Source organism: Octopus bimaculoides, chromosome 2 (genome assembly GCF_046866305.1).
Source record: "Octopus bimaculoides isolate indiv1 chromosome 2, ASM4686630v1, whole genome shotgun sequence".
Classification (NCBI taxonomy): domain Eukaryota; kingdom Metazoa; phylum Mollusca; class Cephalopoda; order Octopoda; family Octopodidae; genus Octopus; species Octopus bimaculoides.
The window spans coordinates 69,340,307-69,358,464 of NC_142929.1; the positions used below are offsets into that span (position 1 = coordinate 69,340,307).

Sequence of the window (18,158 nt, forward strand, 5' to 3'; positions counted from 1 at the left end):
TGACACTGCATGACTTTGTGTTTACAGTACACTGATTGGCAGAAACATCATTAATTTCAGCTGTAAACACAAAACAATGAAGTTGTCTGCTTTTCCATCTTCCAGGGGTATAATCAAACAAAATTGTACTTGCTAAAAAGTACTTTTGGGTTCAAAGGAGTTAATATATATGGTTGTGTGGTAAAAAGTTTGCTTCCTAATGATAGGGTTCTGGGTTCAGTTCTACTGTGTGGACCTTGGGTAAGTGTCTTCCACTACAGCCTGGGATTGACCAAAGCCTTGAGTGGATTTAGTAGATAGAAACTGAAAGAAGTCTGTCATATGTATGTGTGAGTATATATATATATATTTTTGTGTGTGTGTATATATTTGTATTTGTCCCCCCATCATTGCTGCAATTAAAAGAATGAACACCAGTTAAAGGAATTGGGTAATTTTGCCAATTTGAATATTTGCATGAATTCTTTGAGTGTTTTACTCAAATATAAAATGAGAGTGAAAACTATTTTTCATTTGTGGAAATTGAATTAAAAGTAAAATATATTTTTCTGCACTAACAGGTTGAACAGTCTGGAAACATTTCAAAAATTTTTTAGTCTTGTAATTTGAGGTTTCACATTTAGATGCCTTGCCTATTATCAACTCATGTAACTGAAGGTTAAGGATTATTTGTGACATCAATACTAAAGACATATCCTTGTAGTGGAACTGGAACCTTCACTTCATACTAGTTTGAACAAGTGAAATTCCTGCTAAGGTCAATTTTCATTTAATATTGTACTTTTTGGAGGGAAGAGGAAGTTCAAGGAACTATTGTCTCTGCTGACAAGAGGATTCTCTCTGCAAGTAAAGGGTAGATTGAACTGCAGTGTTGCATGGTAACGAATTGTGGGTACCAAATGCAGGAGGTATGCAAAGTCTGGACAGAAATGAAACATGCATAATGTCAGAGTGTATGAATGACAAATTACAGATGCTTGGAAAGAAGAGTATAGAGGAATATGGTATAGTGTGCAAAAAGAGATGGCTATATTGGTATGGACTTGTAATATAGATGGGTGACGTGCCAAGAAATTAATGGTGAAGAATGAATCTCTCACTAGCAAAAGGAGGTAAAGTCAAGTTTACTTCCCAACCACATGCTTTCAGGTTCAATCCCACTGTGCAGCACCTTCAGAAAGTGTCTTCTGCTATATCCTTGGATTGATCAAAGCCGTGTGAGTGGACTTGCAGAGGGAAATTGAACAAAATCCATTGTGTGTGTGTGGATGTGCATGGCTTAGTGGTTAGGGTGTTGCACTCTTGATTCGAAGATTGTGGTTTTGATTCCTGGACTGGGTGATGTCATTCTTGAGCAAAACATGTTATTTCATGTTGCTCCAGTTCACTCAACTGGTAAAAATGAGTAATTCCATGATAGACCAGTATCCTGTCCAGGAGTGGAATATATATATACCACAGAATCTGGGGAAACTCTTGTGAGTCTGTAGTTTGGGAAAAGACCTTTGATTCTTTTGAGATGTGTATATATATATATATATATATAGCATTTGTTTTGTTGCCTCGGTGGAGGCGCAGTGGCCCAGTGGTTAGGGCAGCGGTTTCGATTCCCAGACCGGGCATTGTGAGTGTTTGAGGCTCCAGCAGGGGATGGTGGCGAACCCTGCTGTACTCTTTCGCCACAACTTTCTCACTCTTACTTCCTGTTTCTGTTGTGCCTGTAATTCAAAGGGTCAGCCATGTCACACTGAATATCCCTGGAGAACTACAATAAGGGCACACGTGTCTGTGGAGTGCTCAGCTACTTGCACGTTAATTTCACAAGCAGGCTGTTCCGTTGATTGGATCAACTGGAACCCTCGATGTCGTAAGCGACGGAGTGCCAACAACATTTGTTGTCTCGACATTGCGAAATAGTTATAAACAATTATCATAATCATTCAAGCAGAGTCCAACATTTCCAGTCTCCCATGAAAACATGTCCAGCCATGAGAAAATATTACCTCGATTGGAAACAGCAAAGGAATCCAGTTATAAAAAAAATCTGTCTCAACAAATTCCATCTGACTTGTGCAAATGTGGAGAAGAGTCATTAAAACAATGATGATGACAACATATCTAGTTACAGCACCTCAAACTTAACAGAAAATAAGAATGTTTAAATGAAAACAAAACACATTGATATATATATAATATACATATTCCCTATTTTAATTTATTATCTAAAACCATCACATCTGTTCTGTTGCTGAAATATTGTAGATGTTCACTCCACAGACTCAAATGTGTAGTTTACAACAGGTTTTACATCAGCTGGATCACCACCTCTTTCTGTATGGAGATTGTTGAAAGGAAATTGTTTAGGCATCTGCAATAAAAGTGATCAAGAAATCATTAAGAGGAATATATATATATATACACATTATTCTAAAGTATTTTTCATCAAGTATCAAATTATTCCTCTCTCACATCCAACAGCTGTCAAATAGTTTTCCATCCTGAACTAAATGTACAAGTTAATTAATTATGGACACAGGCACGGTTGAGTGGTTAAGTTTGCATTGCAACCATGTGGTTCCAGGTTTGATCTTACTGCATGACTTCATGTCCAAGTGCCTTTACCATAGCTTCAAGTTGGCCAAAGTCTTGTAAGTGAAAGAGGGATGTAACAATTTTAAATCTTGTGATACAAAGGTCCAGATTGTCATACTCGTGTTACATTGATTTCATTTAAGAATTATATTAAGGGAACACACGTCTGTGGAATACTCAGCCACTTTGCATGCTAATTCAATAAAGAAGTCATCCAGTTGATTGAACAACTGGATAATGCTCAAAGATTGAAATCGATAAGAGTGTCCATCACTACTTAATCCCACCTGTCTGTCTCCCCATCAACATACCAACTCTCCAAACACTCTTGACCTACTCTACTGGGTCATTGATTGACTTACTTGAAGTACTCTCTTCTCTCACCATTTGGTGCTTCTGGTCAGTAAACCAGTTGTTCTGCAAACACATTGCTTCATTTCTGACTCCCATAAAGGCAGGTAAGTATGTGAAAATATCGTCTTCTTAGATATATCTCTCAAGTAACTTCAATGTGGTTTACTCAGCTATACATATGAAAGACACTGCCTAAAACACAAAGATAGTCCCCTCCTACCACTAAATTATGGAGCATTACTCAGTATTCGCAAAACGACCTTCAAGAAATAAATTAAAAAATCACATAGTTTGCATATCTCACTTTCCAAATTAAGAATGGAACTTCTTGTCCTAATGATTGTAATATTCATCACCAGTACATTTCAACCAATATATATCACTCTTAAAAATAAAGCTATCATTAATTTCCATTTTGCTTTCAATTCCACATTGCATGCACACAACACCTGGATTTCCATATCATTATAAAGTGTTTCAACCTCTCAAGAGGATCTTCACCAATCTATAGACACGTCACAGTGTGTTCATTCATAATGGTAATCTCTCCGACTCTGTTACATCCCAATCTATTACACTCGCATTCAAATTTCGTATTACCATACACTCCGCCCCATCGTTTCTAGTTACTTCCCTTAATGACTGGTCATCAAGTATAGCTTTTGTATAACCAGATCTACTGAACATCTGGCACACCTACACTGGTAAATTTTTGTGAGAACTCTCATCTTAAAATTATTATTTTGACATTAACAGAGCCTTTGATTTTGTTGGCACCAATGGGTTTGCTCATCTTATCTTTTAGATCAGACAATTGTAGTGGGCAGTAATGAGACTTACTTCAACCAAAATCTTTTAACCTTAAATACCACAGGATTGGCTTCCACCTCACATTAACAATCTTCTGTAACCCACACATCCATTCTGGTATATATGATTCCATTCATTACTCTTCTTTAAATTCCTAATATGAAAATCATCCATATGCAACCTAGAGCTCTCATGTTATTTGGTCTGCTTCAATGATGTTGTCTCCAACAGGGATGTAGCAAACCGGTCTTCAACAACACCAAGACACAAATTGCACACCAACTAAACAGTCTTGTACTACACTATGCATGGATAATATGTTTAAAACACTAAATTTTGCTATAAATGCAAAGCCTAGGAGTATCTGATCTTTTATGACATTCACACCTGTATAACACAGCCAAAACTACATCAACTAAAGGTATATTACTTCTTCAGGAATGATTAGTCGCTAATCCTCTACAAAGTTTAAATGTGACTTACAGTTCATGTGGGTTAGTGTTACTGCTGTTGCTACATGTATACAAAGTCTAGCCACACCCTAAAAGTTAAGTTAGTTGATCAAAACAATGTCTGGACAAATTATCTTAGGCTACCAACAACATATGGCAGGGGAGGGTGGAATAGCCTACCAGATTATTAAGAATCAAATTAAAACTATCTTAGGCTAACCAACAACATATGGGGGTGGGGTGGGGGAAATAGCCTATCAGATTATTAAGAATCAAATTAAAAACTCCATAGATTTATTTATTATTTGTTACTAATAAATGACAACATATAGAATTTATCACAGATTTAATTTTTTGCAAGTCCAGGGTTCATTTTATAACTCAAAATAACCTCTTAAGTCAGGAGTTCTTACAAAATTTTTTAATTGTTTCACTATTTGTAATGTTACAACTCTATTCTTACATTTATGTAGTATATATATAGCTATATATATATATATATATATATATATATACACATAAATTTAAAAAATAATTTGTCAGCATTCCCTTCATCATATACGCGGTAATCACATTCAGTTAAAATGGCTTATTGATGTGTTTTGTTTCTCATTTCTTAATTTATCTATCAGGTCATCCCATAAGTTCTGTACAATTTTACTTTTTTTAAAATTGAATGAAATGTAATAGTATTTTAGAATGTCTAATGGAATTAAAAATTATTTTTACGCATTTGTGTACATTTAAACTAATTAAATATTATTTTACAGAATAATAGAATTAAAATTTCTTTGATTAAAACCCTTTCTAACATGGAAGTATCCAAAGAGCATTCAAAGCACATAATGCTTTATGAGTTCAAAAAAGGAAACTCTGCAGCCGAAGTTACTCGAAACATACACTCAGTTTATGGGAAAGAATGCTTGAATGAAAGAACTTGCAGAAGATGGTTTGCAAAATTCAGAAGTGGAGATTTCAGCCTTGAAGATGAAGATCGAACAGGACATCCAGTTGAGTTTGATGATAAGCTCCTTGAGACATTACTTGAAGAAAATCCTGCATTATCAGTTGAAGAATTTGCAATAAAGCTTAGTTCAAACCATACAATTGTTCATCATCATCTTCAACAACTTGGAAAAGTTCCTAAACTTGGAAAGTGGGTGCCTCATGAATGGTCCAAAAGCAACTGCAAATCCTGAGTTGACATCTGCTCTTCTCTCCATTCTCGCAACTCATTTCACCCTTTTTGGATAGATTTGTGATGGTGACAAAAAATGGATCTTCTATCGAAATATTAACAGCCGTAAACAATGGCTTGTTAAAAGGGAAAAAGCTCAACCACAACCAAGAAGGGAACTTCATGGGAAAAAGGTTCTTCTCTCTATCTGGTGGGATTGCAAAGGAGTAATCCACTTTGAATTGTTACCACCTAATGCAACAATCAATGCTCAAGTCTACTGTCAGCAATTAGAGCGTTTGAACCAAGATTTGAAGAAAAAAAGACCCGCTTTGGTGAATCGAAAAGGACTGATGTTTCATCAGGGCAATGCATGACCCCACACTACAAAGAATACATCACAAGATCGAAGAGCTTGGTTGGAAAAAAATTCCTCATCCACCTTATTCTCCCGACCTTCCTCCTTCAGACTACCATTTGTTTCGACAGAATCATTTGGGGTACATAGCTTTTGCAAGCCAGGAGGAGGTCGAAACTGACATTTCAGAGTTCTTCACTTTAAAACCAAAAAAGTTTTACATTGATGGGATTAAAAAGCTTGTAAATAGATGGAAGGAAGTCATAGATAGTCAGGGAAAGTACATTGATGATTAAATTTCAATTAAATATAACATTTGATCACTTGTTTTCTTTATTCAAAATTCAGGCAGAACTTATGGGATAACCTGATATGTTATACAAAAACATTTCACTTAACCCTGGAATTTCTACCTTTATAAGTAGGCTGTAACATCCTTGGCACTTATGTGAATTTTTGCTACCCTGGTAACTATTTATTTATTTTTCTGTGTTATTTGTACACTGGAAAAATACACACACACATATATATTTATTAACTATTTAAACAGGATTTGTTTTGAAAATTCAAGCCATTAGATTTGAATAATTGTGTTGACACATTGTTATACCAATAATTGATAAATGAGAGTTCATAATTATGTCATTATAAAATCTGGTAAGCAAATCAGTAATGTAAAAAGGTAAAAAAGTTTCATACTTACAACAGCTGGATGTAAAACAACTGAAGATGTCAAGTAAGCTGTTAATGCTACACCTCCTAGTATTCCAAAAAATACCAGTGCTTGCTTTTTTCTAGAAATACAAGTAAATAATGACCATTAATGAAGATGTATTATACAAGTGTATATGTGGAGGGGGAAATACCTTATTACTAGCACATATTAACAAAACAAATGCTTTTCAAACGAATCTTTATTTAATACCTCAACCATAACACCTTTAACCCTTTAGCATTCGGATTACTGTCAAATATAATGTTTGTTTACTTTGTTTTGAATTAATCGTGCATTATGTCGTAGCTTTGACATTTTGATGGTATGATTGTTTAGTTTTTAAATGACATTGTTGGGTAGGTGTTTGACCATAAAACAGGTAAAATTTTCAGGCTAGATATGGCTGGTTTAGAAGCTAAAGAGTTAAGTCCTAAATAATTTGATTCTAACCTCTCTTTAGCATGATACCAATTTGGTTTCTGGCTTAGCCATGTGGTTAAGAAGTTCACTTTGCAATCACGTTGCTTTGCTTTGATCCCAGTGCTGGGGACCTTGGGCAAGTGTTTTCTATCATGACTTCAAATCAGCCCAAGCTTTGTGAGTTAAACTGAGTAGAAATACAACTGTTTGGAAGCACATTGGACTGTGCTTGTCCATTGGTGGTAGATCTGATCTCAGGTTAACACTATCACCTAGCTTTTGGATGCCTTCAATAGAGTCCACTTTATTGCAAACATTCAGGCTAGGTTTGTAGTCTGAGGAGAAATACATTACACTAGACTGTTTTACATCTATCTTCGATCACAGCTCATGAATTACTGCTGCAACTCATGAGATGTGATTTATTCCTCCACCTACATCAGAAGCCCATTAAAGTTAATGGTTGCTGCCTTTTTCATCTTCTAAGCTGTAATAAAAATATAACTCAGTCATGAAATGTATCACCTAATATTTTCAATCAGTAGTTTCTAACAAGTTTCTTCTGTAAGCAATATCATTTTGTCATCTTTAACGTAATAAATATTACTTTCCAATACACATTATATAGAATCATCCACATGTCTAAACATCTGCCCAAACCTCACTTTGGTACATTAATATACAGTTACCACATCATAAATTGAAGCTTGACATACAATATCATAGTTTTTACACCCTGAAAATATGAGTGTAGTCAGCTGGTAGAATATCAAACATTCTTACTATAACTGTAGTCACCTCATTAAAGTTAGTGAAGCTATTTTGATTCTGGGAGGATTAGAAAAAATTATGAGAAGTTACTCCAAACTGCAATCTGAAATGACTTTTTCTCAATTATAGAAATATATTACACAATCAATGAAAACATTGACTAGTTTTAGCCAATTTTAAAATAATGATGACTTTAGTAAAATAACTGTCATTATTAATCTGGTGTGTGGAACATAAATTAACATGAAATTTTTATGGAAGGCTTTAATTTAGATGACTTTACAACAGGAAGTTTGTATCTAGAGTAGGTTAATATCAAAAGGGTTAATTATATATTTTACACGCCAAATCAACTAACCCGAGAAATCAGTTAACATATTTGAAATATTAACACTTACAGAGAGTAACGTAGATTATTAATAACATCGGGGCTCATCCTATCTTCAGTCAACCAGTTAGATTCTGCATGCATCTGAAATGTAACAATTATTTTAATCCTTTATCTGAAATATTATTATTTTATTTCTTCATCCAAACAGTCTCTTTAAAATCTTTTATAAGTTTGCATCGAATTTTTCCATGACACAATAAGTGAAATGATTGTGTACATTTAATGCTCACCTATCTTCTCAAGACACACAATAACACAACAAGCATAGGAAGTTTTGAACTCACTGTTTGTTAGTAGGTCAAAATATTAACTTGAAATTCAAAATAGTGCTTATTTAAAACTGTATCACTTACTGGTTCACCGAAATTTCTCTTCAGTTCAGGCATATCCCAATTCACATATGGATCTCTACCCTCAGCTGAAACAGGAGGGAGCTTAGGATAGTCTCCTAGGCCAGTACCATCGTTTGGATAAGGTTCATAATCTTCAAGTCGAAGACCATATTTTTTGGCTGCTCTTGCTCTTTCTTCTGGAGTTTCAGGAAACTTTTCGGGTTGCCAATCATGGTTCCAGTCTAAAATAACAAATACATAAAGAAATGTAAGAAATCTTGTAAAAATGAAATTTTAGAAATAGGTATGTCTGTGTGGTTATGGTTACTTTCCATTCATGTATTAAGTTCAGATCACTGCATAACATTTTGGGCAGGTATCTTCTACAATAGCCCTGGGTCAACCTTGAGTAGATTTGGTAGATGAAAACTGAAAGAAGCCAGTTGTATATAATATGGGTGTGTCTCTATGCCTTGACATCATACAAAAGTTGTAAACAAGCATCACCATCATACAAGTGGTGTTATTCACTTCCAGCCTTCTGTGAAATCATGTCTAGCCATGGGGAAATATTACCTCACTTGGAAACAGGAGAGGGTTGGTGACATGCTGGACATCCAGCTATAGAAGATCTACCTCAACAAATTTCATCTGATTCATGCAAGCATGGAAAATGGACATTAAGACAATATTACTGTTGCTGAATATAGTGAAGTTACAGACATGGGGCTGTTTCTTCTAGAACAGAGCTGATGCTACTTCACTATTGTTGGTTCAAAGAATGATACAGCATTAGAATTATTTCCAAATTGTGACTATTATTAAAGAATCACTCAGAACTGCTGTCTCTGAATCTAGATGGTAAACTGGCAGTCATTAGAGCATTGGATAGAATACCTGATGATATTTATTCCAATTCTCTATGTTCTGAGTTCAAATCCTGCCATGGTCTACTTTACCTTTCCTCCTTTAGGGGATTGATAAAAACAGTACAGTCAGGGCACTGGATTGGCAGAACTGTAAAAACATTGGATACCTTTAGGTGTTTGTTTCAGGTCTTTGTTTTCTTTATTCAAATCTTACTGCTGATTTAACTCCCCCATTTGGCTAATTAGGTGCTTTCAGTAGACTCCACTTTGTTGTAAGTACTTGGACTTATTCTCTCCCACCCACTGGTTTTGGAGACGCTGTAAAGAGTGATGCTTTCTGCTCTGACTAAAATAATTAAAAAATAAAACAATAACAACAACAATAAACCTTTCAACTATAGACAGAAAGTCTGAAACTGTTAGGGGAGACGTCTTATTGATTATATCGACCTCAAAACGATGAAAGGCAAAAATCAACCTTAGCTAAATTTGAACTCAGAAAGCAAAGCCAGAGAAAATGCAACTAAGCATTTTGTCTGGCATGCCAACAATTCTGCCAGCTTGCTGCAGTAATAATACTTCTTTCTAATTTTGACACAACTTTGCTAGCAATTTTGAGGGTGAGGGGAAGTCAATTACATCGACCCCAGTATTCAACTGGTACTTATTTTTATCAGCTCCCCAAAAGATACTGGTATTTATTTTATTGACTTCGGCAGCATAACAATACGGTTCTTTTGAAAATACTAGATACCAGCACAAAACAGGAAAGCAAATTGTCTAAAGTTTAGAAAATAACGTTTTGGGCCATTAAAAAAGAAAGGGGTGACTAACACAGCTCTCAGGCCAGGTGGAACCGCCTAACTCATTACGGACGTTAAATGATGATGTTATGAGTAGCTGCAGTTCAAGATGGGTGGAAATGTTATGGTTAGTGAGGACAATATTCAGGTAAAGGATTAACGGTTGTTCCTGAAGTATTTTTTAACTCTGAAGAAATGAAAACTTTGCCAAGTGTCCTTGGGTATGTGAAAAGTTATATGGAAATAAACAACTAAAGTTATTGAAAAGGTGACTAAGATAGTAAAGATTCTGAAATGAAACATAGGCTTTTGAGAACATTTTAGTGCTCATTGAAACCGAACATAAATTAATTTTAACACTATAAAGACGATCTCTTTTAAATCATTGTTGTTAAATGAAGTTAGGTGTTGACAGATCAACAATATACAAATCCTAAATGAAAGACGAACCAAAATAACAAAATGAATCATATTCGAGTAAATTTATTGTTTAGATGATCTGGTGTTTGTTAATCTTGCAAACTTTTATAGTTTACTGCTTCTGTGTGAGTGAGAAAGGATAAAATATAATTTTGGTATCTCTAACAGCAACCGATTTTAGTTGCATAAACATACACTTTGAAATAGACTATTTAAACTTGCTTTTGTACATTAAAAAAAATATGAACCAGTATTTAAATTATGCTTTAGAATTGAGTTAAGCACGTAAAAATAATAACCTAATTTATTCTCATCAATAAATAAGAAATCATGTCATATAATGAACGAATGGAGCAAGTATTTCAGAAAGAAATATATTGTTAACCAAGGTCATAAACAGATGGTTTGATAATCCAGTAAAAACAAAGACATAAAGTAAATAATACTGAGGAGAAATTCGAGATGATACTTTACATGCAGCTAATGGACGTCCAATATATATTTTTCTTATTTGGTTGACCGAAGAAACTGATCGAAGAGCAGAAACTGCTCGGTTAAAGTTTCGAAACGAAGCCATATTTTTAGTTGGAGTCGAGGAGATTACTTGTAAGGGAAGTAACTCTTATAAAAGTCGTTCCAAGGTGATGTCCAGCTTCTCTCTCTTCGATACGAAAATATAAATTAGGATTTTTGTTTACAGAATAATTTTAGAATATTTAAACAGCGCAATAGCACTAATAATCTGATATTTTAATAATTATTTTTTACATCAGCACAATGCCACAAAGTAAAAAATCGACTCAGTGTGAAGGCGCGTTACCTAGCGGTAAGGTCGTGGGTTCGATTCCTGGTAACTGGGGCGCATTGTGTCCTTGAGTAAGACAATTCTTTTGCGTTGCTATAATCTACTCAGCTGCACAAGAATAATCCATGGTACTGGTGAAGCCCTCTCTCTTTCCAACTGTGACATCCTGGATGTTTCGCTGAGTCAACGAGGGGGGTCGAGAGGTACCTGTCTGTTCGAGACTACATAGATACTTAAAGCAATTAGCGGAAGTATGGTATTTGTCATTAAGCCATACTCACCTGTGAGTGACTGCTAACTATGCTGTACATGTCAGGTATATATTTTATTAACCTTCGTGAAATCCATACAAAGAATGTAATGCAGTGAATCTGAAGACGGCAAGGTTTTTAGTCTGGTGTTCTACCATTTTCACCAGCACCTTCCGAAATTCAAATAAAATTTTCAAGTTTTCAATTGTATTTACTGATGATATGATAGGATGTCCAACTAATAACCAAAAGTGCAATGATTTGTATCATGTCATCAGCTAGCCTATATCCTTAATCTTAGCTTCAGTCCATCTTAGTGAAACATAAAAACCATTCTTTATAGGTGAAAAAGAGATATTGAATTCACCACCACAAGCTATTGAAGCTCTTGTTACTTATACAATGCTCCAGAAAAATTATAGGCTTCACCATCATAGCATTGTGCTCCTGTTTAACTAACTCTTCTCTAACAATGTCAAAAGGAATTTTGTATGCATAGATCATTGCTGGTGCTCTCCACTCTAACTATTTTTGCTGTTCATGTAGCCCTAGTAAATAGATGCCTTGGAACCAACAAACAAGCTATTATGAGGTCAACTGGTCTGGGAAAAATAGCAACCAAATTTACCTCAAAATAAACCTTATTTCAGACCTTTGTTCCATGTGGAGCATAGGCCATTGATGACTTTTCTAAACTCTGGGCTGTCTTCTCTGCTTCTCTCCAGTTGGATCACTGCTTTTCGTTTGCTTTAGTATCTCATCTTCCTGAGGGAAGGCTTTCCTCTCCAAGGGTTTGAATTGTTATTGATGCTTCTGTAATTTTTTTTTTTTCTAGGTATGAAGCCCTACATAGCAGGTTGTTCATATTCTGTATATTTTCAGATTTTGTTTCTCCATATATCTATAAATTGGCTGTGTGGTAAGAAGCACAACCACATGGTTGTGTCTTCTACTATAGCCTCGGGCTGACCAAAACCTTGTGAATGGATTTGGTAGATGGAAACTGAAACAAGCCTGTCGTATATATATATATATATATGTATGTGTGTGTGTGTGTCTGTTTGTCCCCCCACCATCACTTTGTTTATGTCCATGTAACTGCGGTTTGGCAACCAATGTTTATGTCCCTGTAAGTGCGGTTTGGCAAGAAAGAGACCGATAGAATAAGTACTAGGCTTACAAAGAATAAGTTCTGGGATTGATTTGTTTGACTAAAGGTAGTGCTCCAGCATGGCTGCAGTCAAATGATTGAAACAAGTGAAAGAATATTGCTATATATATTTACGTGTATATCATCATCATCATCATTTAACGTCTGTTGTCCATGCTGGCATGGGTTGGATGGTTTGACCAAGGCTGGCAAGCTGGGAGGCTGCACCAAACTCCAGTCTGATTTGGCATGGTTTCTATAGCTGGATGCCCTTCCTAATGCCAAGCACACCAAGAGTGTAATGGGTATTTTTATGAGCCATTTGCATGACACCGGTATCTGTCATGATTGCAATTTTTCTTGGCTTGATGAGTCTTCTTCTCAAGCATGACATAATGCCAAAGGTCTCGGTCATTGCCTCCAAGAGGCTCAACACTCAAAAGGAGCTCGGTCACTTTGCCTCTGTGAGGCCCAACGCTCAAAAGATGCTTCAAAGGTCTTGGTCATTGACACTGTGAGACCCAACACTCAAAAAGAGTTCAGCCACTATACCTCTGTGAGGCCCAATGCTCAAAAGGTGCTTTTTATGTGCCAGTTACGTGACACCAGCATCAGCTATGATTGCGATTTCACTTGGCTTGATGAGTCTTCTCAAGCACAGCATATTGCTAAAGGTCTTGGTCACTAGTCATTGCCTCTGTGCGGCCCAAAGTTCGAAGATCATGCTTCACCACCTCCTCCCATGTCTTCCTGAGTCTACCTCTATCACAGGCTCCCTTCACAGTTAGAGATTGGCACTTCTTTACGTAGCTGTCATCATTCAGATACATCACAACTATACCAGTGCAGTTGTCTCTCTTGCACACCACATCTGATGCCTCATGCCTAACTTTTCTTACACTCTGACAATGCACATCTAGTGAAGCATGCTGGCTTCATTTCTTTCAATCCTATGCATGTCCTCGGCTGTTGCAGCCCATGTTTCACTGCATTGTAGCATAGCTGTATGCCTTTCACTCTGAGAGAGAGACCCTTTATTGCCAGGTAGGAGTGCTCTGAACTTTGCCCAGCTTGATCTTATTCTCACAGCTATACTCTTAGATCATCCACCTCTACTACTTAGTCACCTAGATAATGGAAGCTATCTACTACCTCCAGCTTATCCCACTGGCAGTTGATCAAGCCTAAGTGTGTTTATATGTATCATTATCTCTCTCTCTCTCTCTGTATATATATATAGATATATACACATATTTGTAATCACTTAAAGAGACACATCTACACTTATGGATACTCCAAAACCAGTTGTTCAGTATCCTACCCATAACGGATCGATGCTAGAGGGGTCAAAGCAATTATAGTGATCAATAAATATTCTTGTGTCTTTAATATTCCATCTCTCTCATTAATCAAATTCCAAGCAAACACTGTGAAAGTGAACATGCTTTACCAGTAAGCTACCCGGTGTATACCATACGATTTATTATTTAATAATATAAGTGTGTGTGTGTGTAATAGAATAAAGCAGACAACTGGTATCAGGTCAGATTATGCCATGTACATAATTATACATTGATATAACAAGGGTGGAAACTCCTGCAACATTCATTTCTACCATCATGTTATATTAATGTATAAATACATAAATGTCATATGACCTGATACCAGTTATTTGCCTGTCTGTATGTTTATACTTGTACCAGCTCAACTGGAACACTACCTATAGCCAATCTTCATTTGACAGCTATAACTTCCTCGCATTTTAAGTTGTAGTTCAGGCATGAAATCAACCCGAGCACTAATTGTATATACCTGTTATCTTACGTCATCTGACATAATATCTGAAATATATATGAAACTATTAGTAGCACTTAAATGCATGCATTGTGCCTGTTAAATAAATAATATTTATCTCTCACCAGATAGAGTACTTTTTTTGCCAAATTTTCAACCATGGAACAGTACATTACATACATATATATATATATATATATATATATATATATCCACCTTAATTTTATAGCAGTGTATGAGTATATAAATGTTATAATCTGACCTGATACCAGTTGTTTGTCTGCTTGTACATTGTCTGTGCTCATGCCACATAAAAAGCACTCTGTCCACTCTGCAGGGTAGTTGGTGTTAGGAAGGGTATTCAGCTGTAAAATCCATGCCAAAATAGACACAGAAGTCTGGTGCAGTCTTCTGCCTGGCCAGCTCCTATCAAACTGTTGAACCCATATGCCAGCATGGAAAGCAAACGTTAAATGATGATGATGATGATATATATATATATATATAGACAATTCAAATAAATAAGGAGAATTATACATCTATATAGTTTTTATTATTACAGTCATTTACACAGTATATCTTAGTTGAACATATGCTTCTGCAGCATGGATATCTTGCAATGTGGTCCTCATTTGCTTCTTATTTGTTCATCTGCATGCAAATTTCATTCCAGTTAAAAACATGTCCATGCAGGCTTATTTGATGCATTTATTTGTGAAGTTAAGGAAGTTATTAAAAATTGAAATCCATCAGTGACTTTGGAACACCCTATATATATATATATATATATATATTGGGTCAGCCTCTAAATAATGTGGTGTTTTTATACTTCTTTTATTTTTCAAAATTAAGATAAACAAAGTTCTTTTTTAATCTAAATTAGACTCTCCTTCATTTTCTACAATACTCTTCTAAAATTCACTTGTCCATAATGAAAGATACTCCTCTGGTATTGTTCTAACCTCGTTTACAGAGTTCATCTTTTCTGTGCAAATGATTTTGAAGACTGCGGAATAAATAATAATCAGATGGGGCAATGTCAGGTGGATATTCAAACTGCTCCAGCCTTTGGAATATTATCCTTGCTGTATGTGGCCGAGCATTATTCTGATGGAAGAACACCTTTCATTTTGAAACCAAAGATGGTTGTTTTTCTTCTAGCGCTGACTTAAGCCACTCAAGCTGCTCGCAGTAGATCTCCTTTGTTATCATTTTGTTTGGGTTTAAAAATTCAAAGGGGACTAAACCTTCCATATCCCACCAAACAGATAACACTTTTGTGAGTGAAGAACTTCTTTAGCCTGTGTTTCTCCTTTCCCTACCCACTGTCTTTGGCGCTTGACATTTTTATAGAGAACCCGTTTCTCATCATCAGTCACTATTCGGTCCAAAAAAGGTTCATTTGTGAGACATGACATCAAAGAAGAGCACACATTCATTCTCTGCACATGATTAGAATTGGAAATTTGTGAGGAACCCATTGACCAAATTTGCTGACTTTTCCGATGGCATGCAGGTGTCGATGAATGGTTGAATGACCAAATCCAAGCTTCTCTGTTAGTTCCTCAGGATTTTGTTCTACCAGAGTTTGCAGGATGTCCTCGTCAAACTCTACAGATCTCCCAGGATGAGGCATATCTTCTAGGTTGAAGTTTCTGGAACCACCATTGACACTGGCTTACATTTATTGTACGATCCTCATATACTGAATTAATATTCCTTGCACTTTCCTTTATTGAACTCATAAACCAAAATATGCCGAATATACTTTGTGACTTCCATTATAGCTTTGAAAAAAAAAACTGTTAAAATCATACTGCACTCTTCAAACCTAGCACCAAGAATAAGGACAAGGTAAAATTACTACCTGCTTTTATAGCAAGTTGATGCAGGTAGTTTATCCCAATCCCCTCTAACTTTTAGTTCATGCAATTGAACAAAAACGCATTATTTATGGGACGATCCAATATATACTTACCTATACATATATATATATATGCATAGATACATCTACTTTTGTATATATATACATAAATGTACATATATACATCCATATATATATATACATATACTATATGTCAGGCTACTTTCAATTTCTTTCTATCCAATTCATTCACAAGGCTTTGGTTGGTCCAGGGTTACAGTAGAAGACACTTGTCCAAGGTGTTACACAATGGGACTGAACCCAAAGATATGCGGTCAGAAAGCAAGTTTCTTAACCACACAGTCATACCTGCACATCTCCATTAAAATTGCCACCTGCAATGATGAGATTGTTGTAATTTACTCTCAAGGTAGCCTGCTGGGTGGTTTCACAGAAGCAGTCTTTCTATTTATAAGCCCTGATTGTGGTACATATGTAGAGATGTCACTGTTGTGTTGGCCATGACTACCAAAGTAGTAGAGAATCACATACTCTGATTACCTCAACTATTTTATCTATTTCTTTGTTAACAGAATACCTACTCCACCGACCCAGAAAATTATGTATTTTTGTTCCTTGGTCATGAGAGGTCTAGCAGAGACTCTGAGATGTGTACAAAGCATTCATCTGTTGACTTTTGCTCCAGTGTCTCTACATACCAGAGATAAAATGTCAAGAACTTGATTTTATTTTTATTTTTTTCCAGATCATCCAATAGTTTGAAAAATGTAAAATAGTTAAAATATTCCTTATAATTAGAAAATTTGAAGAAAAAAAAAAAAAAAGGACTCTTGAACATGAAAGATAAATATTTCTTCATGTAGGTGCAGATGTGGCTGTGGTTGAGAAACTTGCTTCCCAGCCATGTGACTTTTGCATAACACCTTCAGCAATTGTCTTCAACTTTAGTTGTGAGCTGACCAATGCCTTATGAGTGTGCTTGGTAGACAGAAACTGAAAGAAGTACATTGTACATGCGTATTTGTGTTGGTATGTTTTCGTCTTGACATCAAGTAATGGTTGCAAATGAGCATTATCAAGTGATGTTCTTTGTTTCCAGTCATCTGTGAAAAACTTGCGTTGGTGGGGAAATATTACCTTGCCAGTAAACAGGTGAGGATTGGCAAGGAAGGATATCTGGCCATAGAAAAACTGCCTTAACAAATCCTGTCTGACCCATGCAAACATTCAAAAGTGGATTTTAAACTAATGATGATGATGATCACAGGATTCTTAAATAACTGGTCCCATTCATAGTAATTAATATTTTGAACATAATGAGTGCACTATTCAGTTTTAGTCCACTGCTTTGGCTTAGAATCATTTGAAAGGAAATCTAACTGGAAGAAAAGGACCAACAAAGAGTAATACCAAATAGCTAAAAGTAAAACAAGTTTACATAGCACAGGGAGAGAGTGAAAACAAGGGGTTTTGCTATAAGATGATCAGAGGCATAAAGTACCCCGGATTGCAGAACAATGTCAAGCTGTCTATGGGAACACACTGTATGCTGATGACCTTGTATTTGTAGGAGTCTGTAGGGGACTTAGGGAAGATATTCCAGATGTGAAAATGAAACCTAGAATTGAGATGCATCATCATCACTTAACATGTTTTCCATTCTGTTACGGATTGGATGGTTTGATGGGAACTGGCTAGCCAGAAGACTGTGCTAAGTTCTTGTCTGTTTTGGCATAGTTTCTATGGCTGGATACCCTTCCTAATGCCAACCACTTTACAGTGTGTACTGTGTACTTTTTATGCCGCACT

The 18,158-nt window shown here is 35.8% G+C and overlaps 1 protein-coding gene across 1 annotated transcript; it reads right to left on the minus strand.

The window, feature by feature from the left end:
* Nucleotides 1–2,182: 2,182 nt before the first annotated feature.
* Nucleotides 2,183–11,103, minus strand: LOC106879523 (NADH dehydrogenase [ubiquinone] 1 beta subcomplex subunit 8, mitochondrial). Its single transcript, XM_014929147.3, has 5 exons — nt 10,939–11,103; nt 8,394–8,614; nt 8,048–8,121; nt 6,447–6,537; nt 2,183–2,368 (listed from the first exon to the last, which is right to left on the minus strand). The coding sequence occupies exons 1-5, from the start codon at nt 11,039–11,041 to the stop codon at nt 2,267–2,269; spliced, it is 591 nt and encodes a 196-aa protein (XP_014784633.1). The 5' UTR covers nt 11,042–11,103; the 3' UTR covers nt 2,183–2,266.
* Nucleotides 11,104–18,158: the final 7,055 nt, after the last annotated feature.

Coding starts and splice junctions, on each gene's coding strand:
- LOC106879523 (XM_014929147.3), bottom strand. CDS start 11,041: ATGGCTTCGTTTCGAAACTTTAACCGAGCAGTTTCTGCTCTTCGATCA. Junction 8,122..8,393: donor AGAGAAATTTCGGTGAACCA/GTAAGTGATACA, acceptor GTTACATTTCAG/ATGCATGCAGAATCTAACTG. Junction 2,369..6,446: donor TTGTTTTACATCCAGCTGTT/GTAAGTATGAAA, acceptor CTTTTATTGCAG/ATGCCTAAACAATTTCCTTT.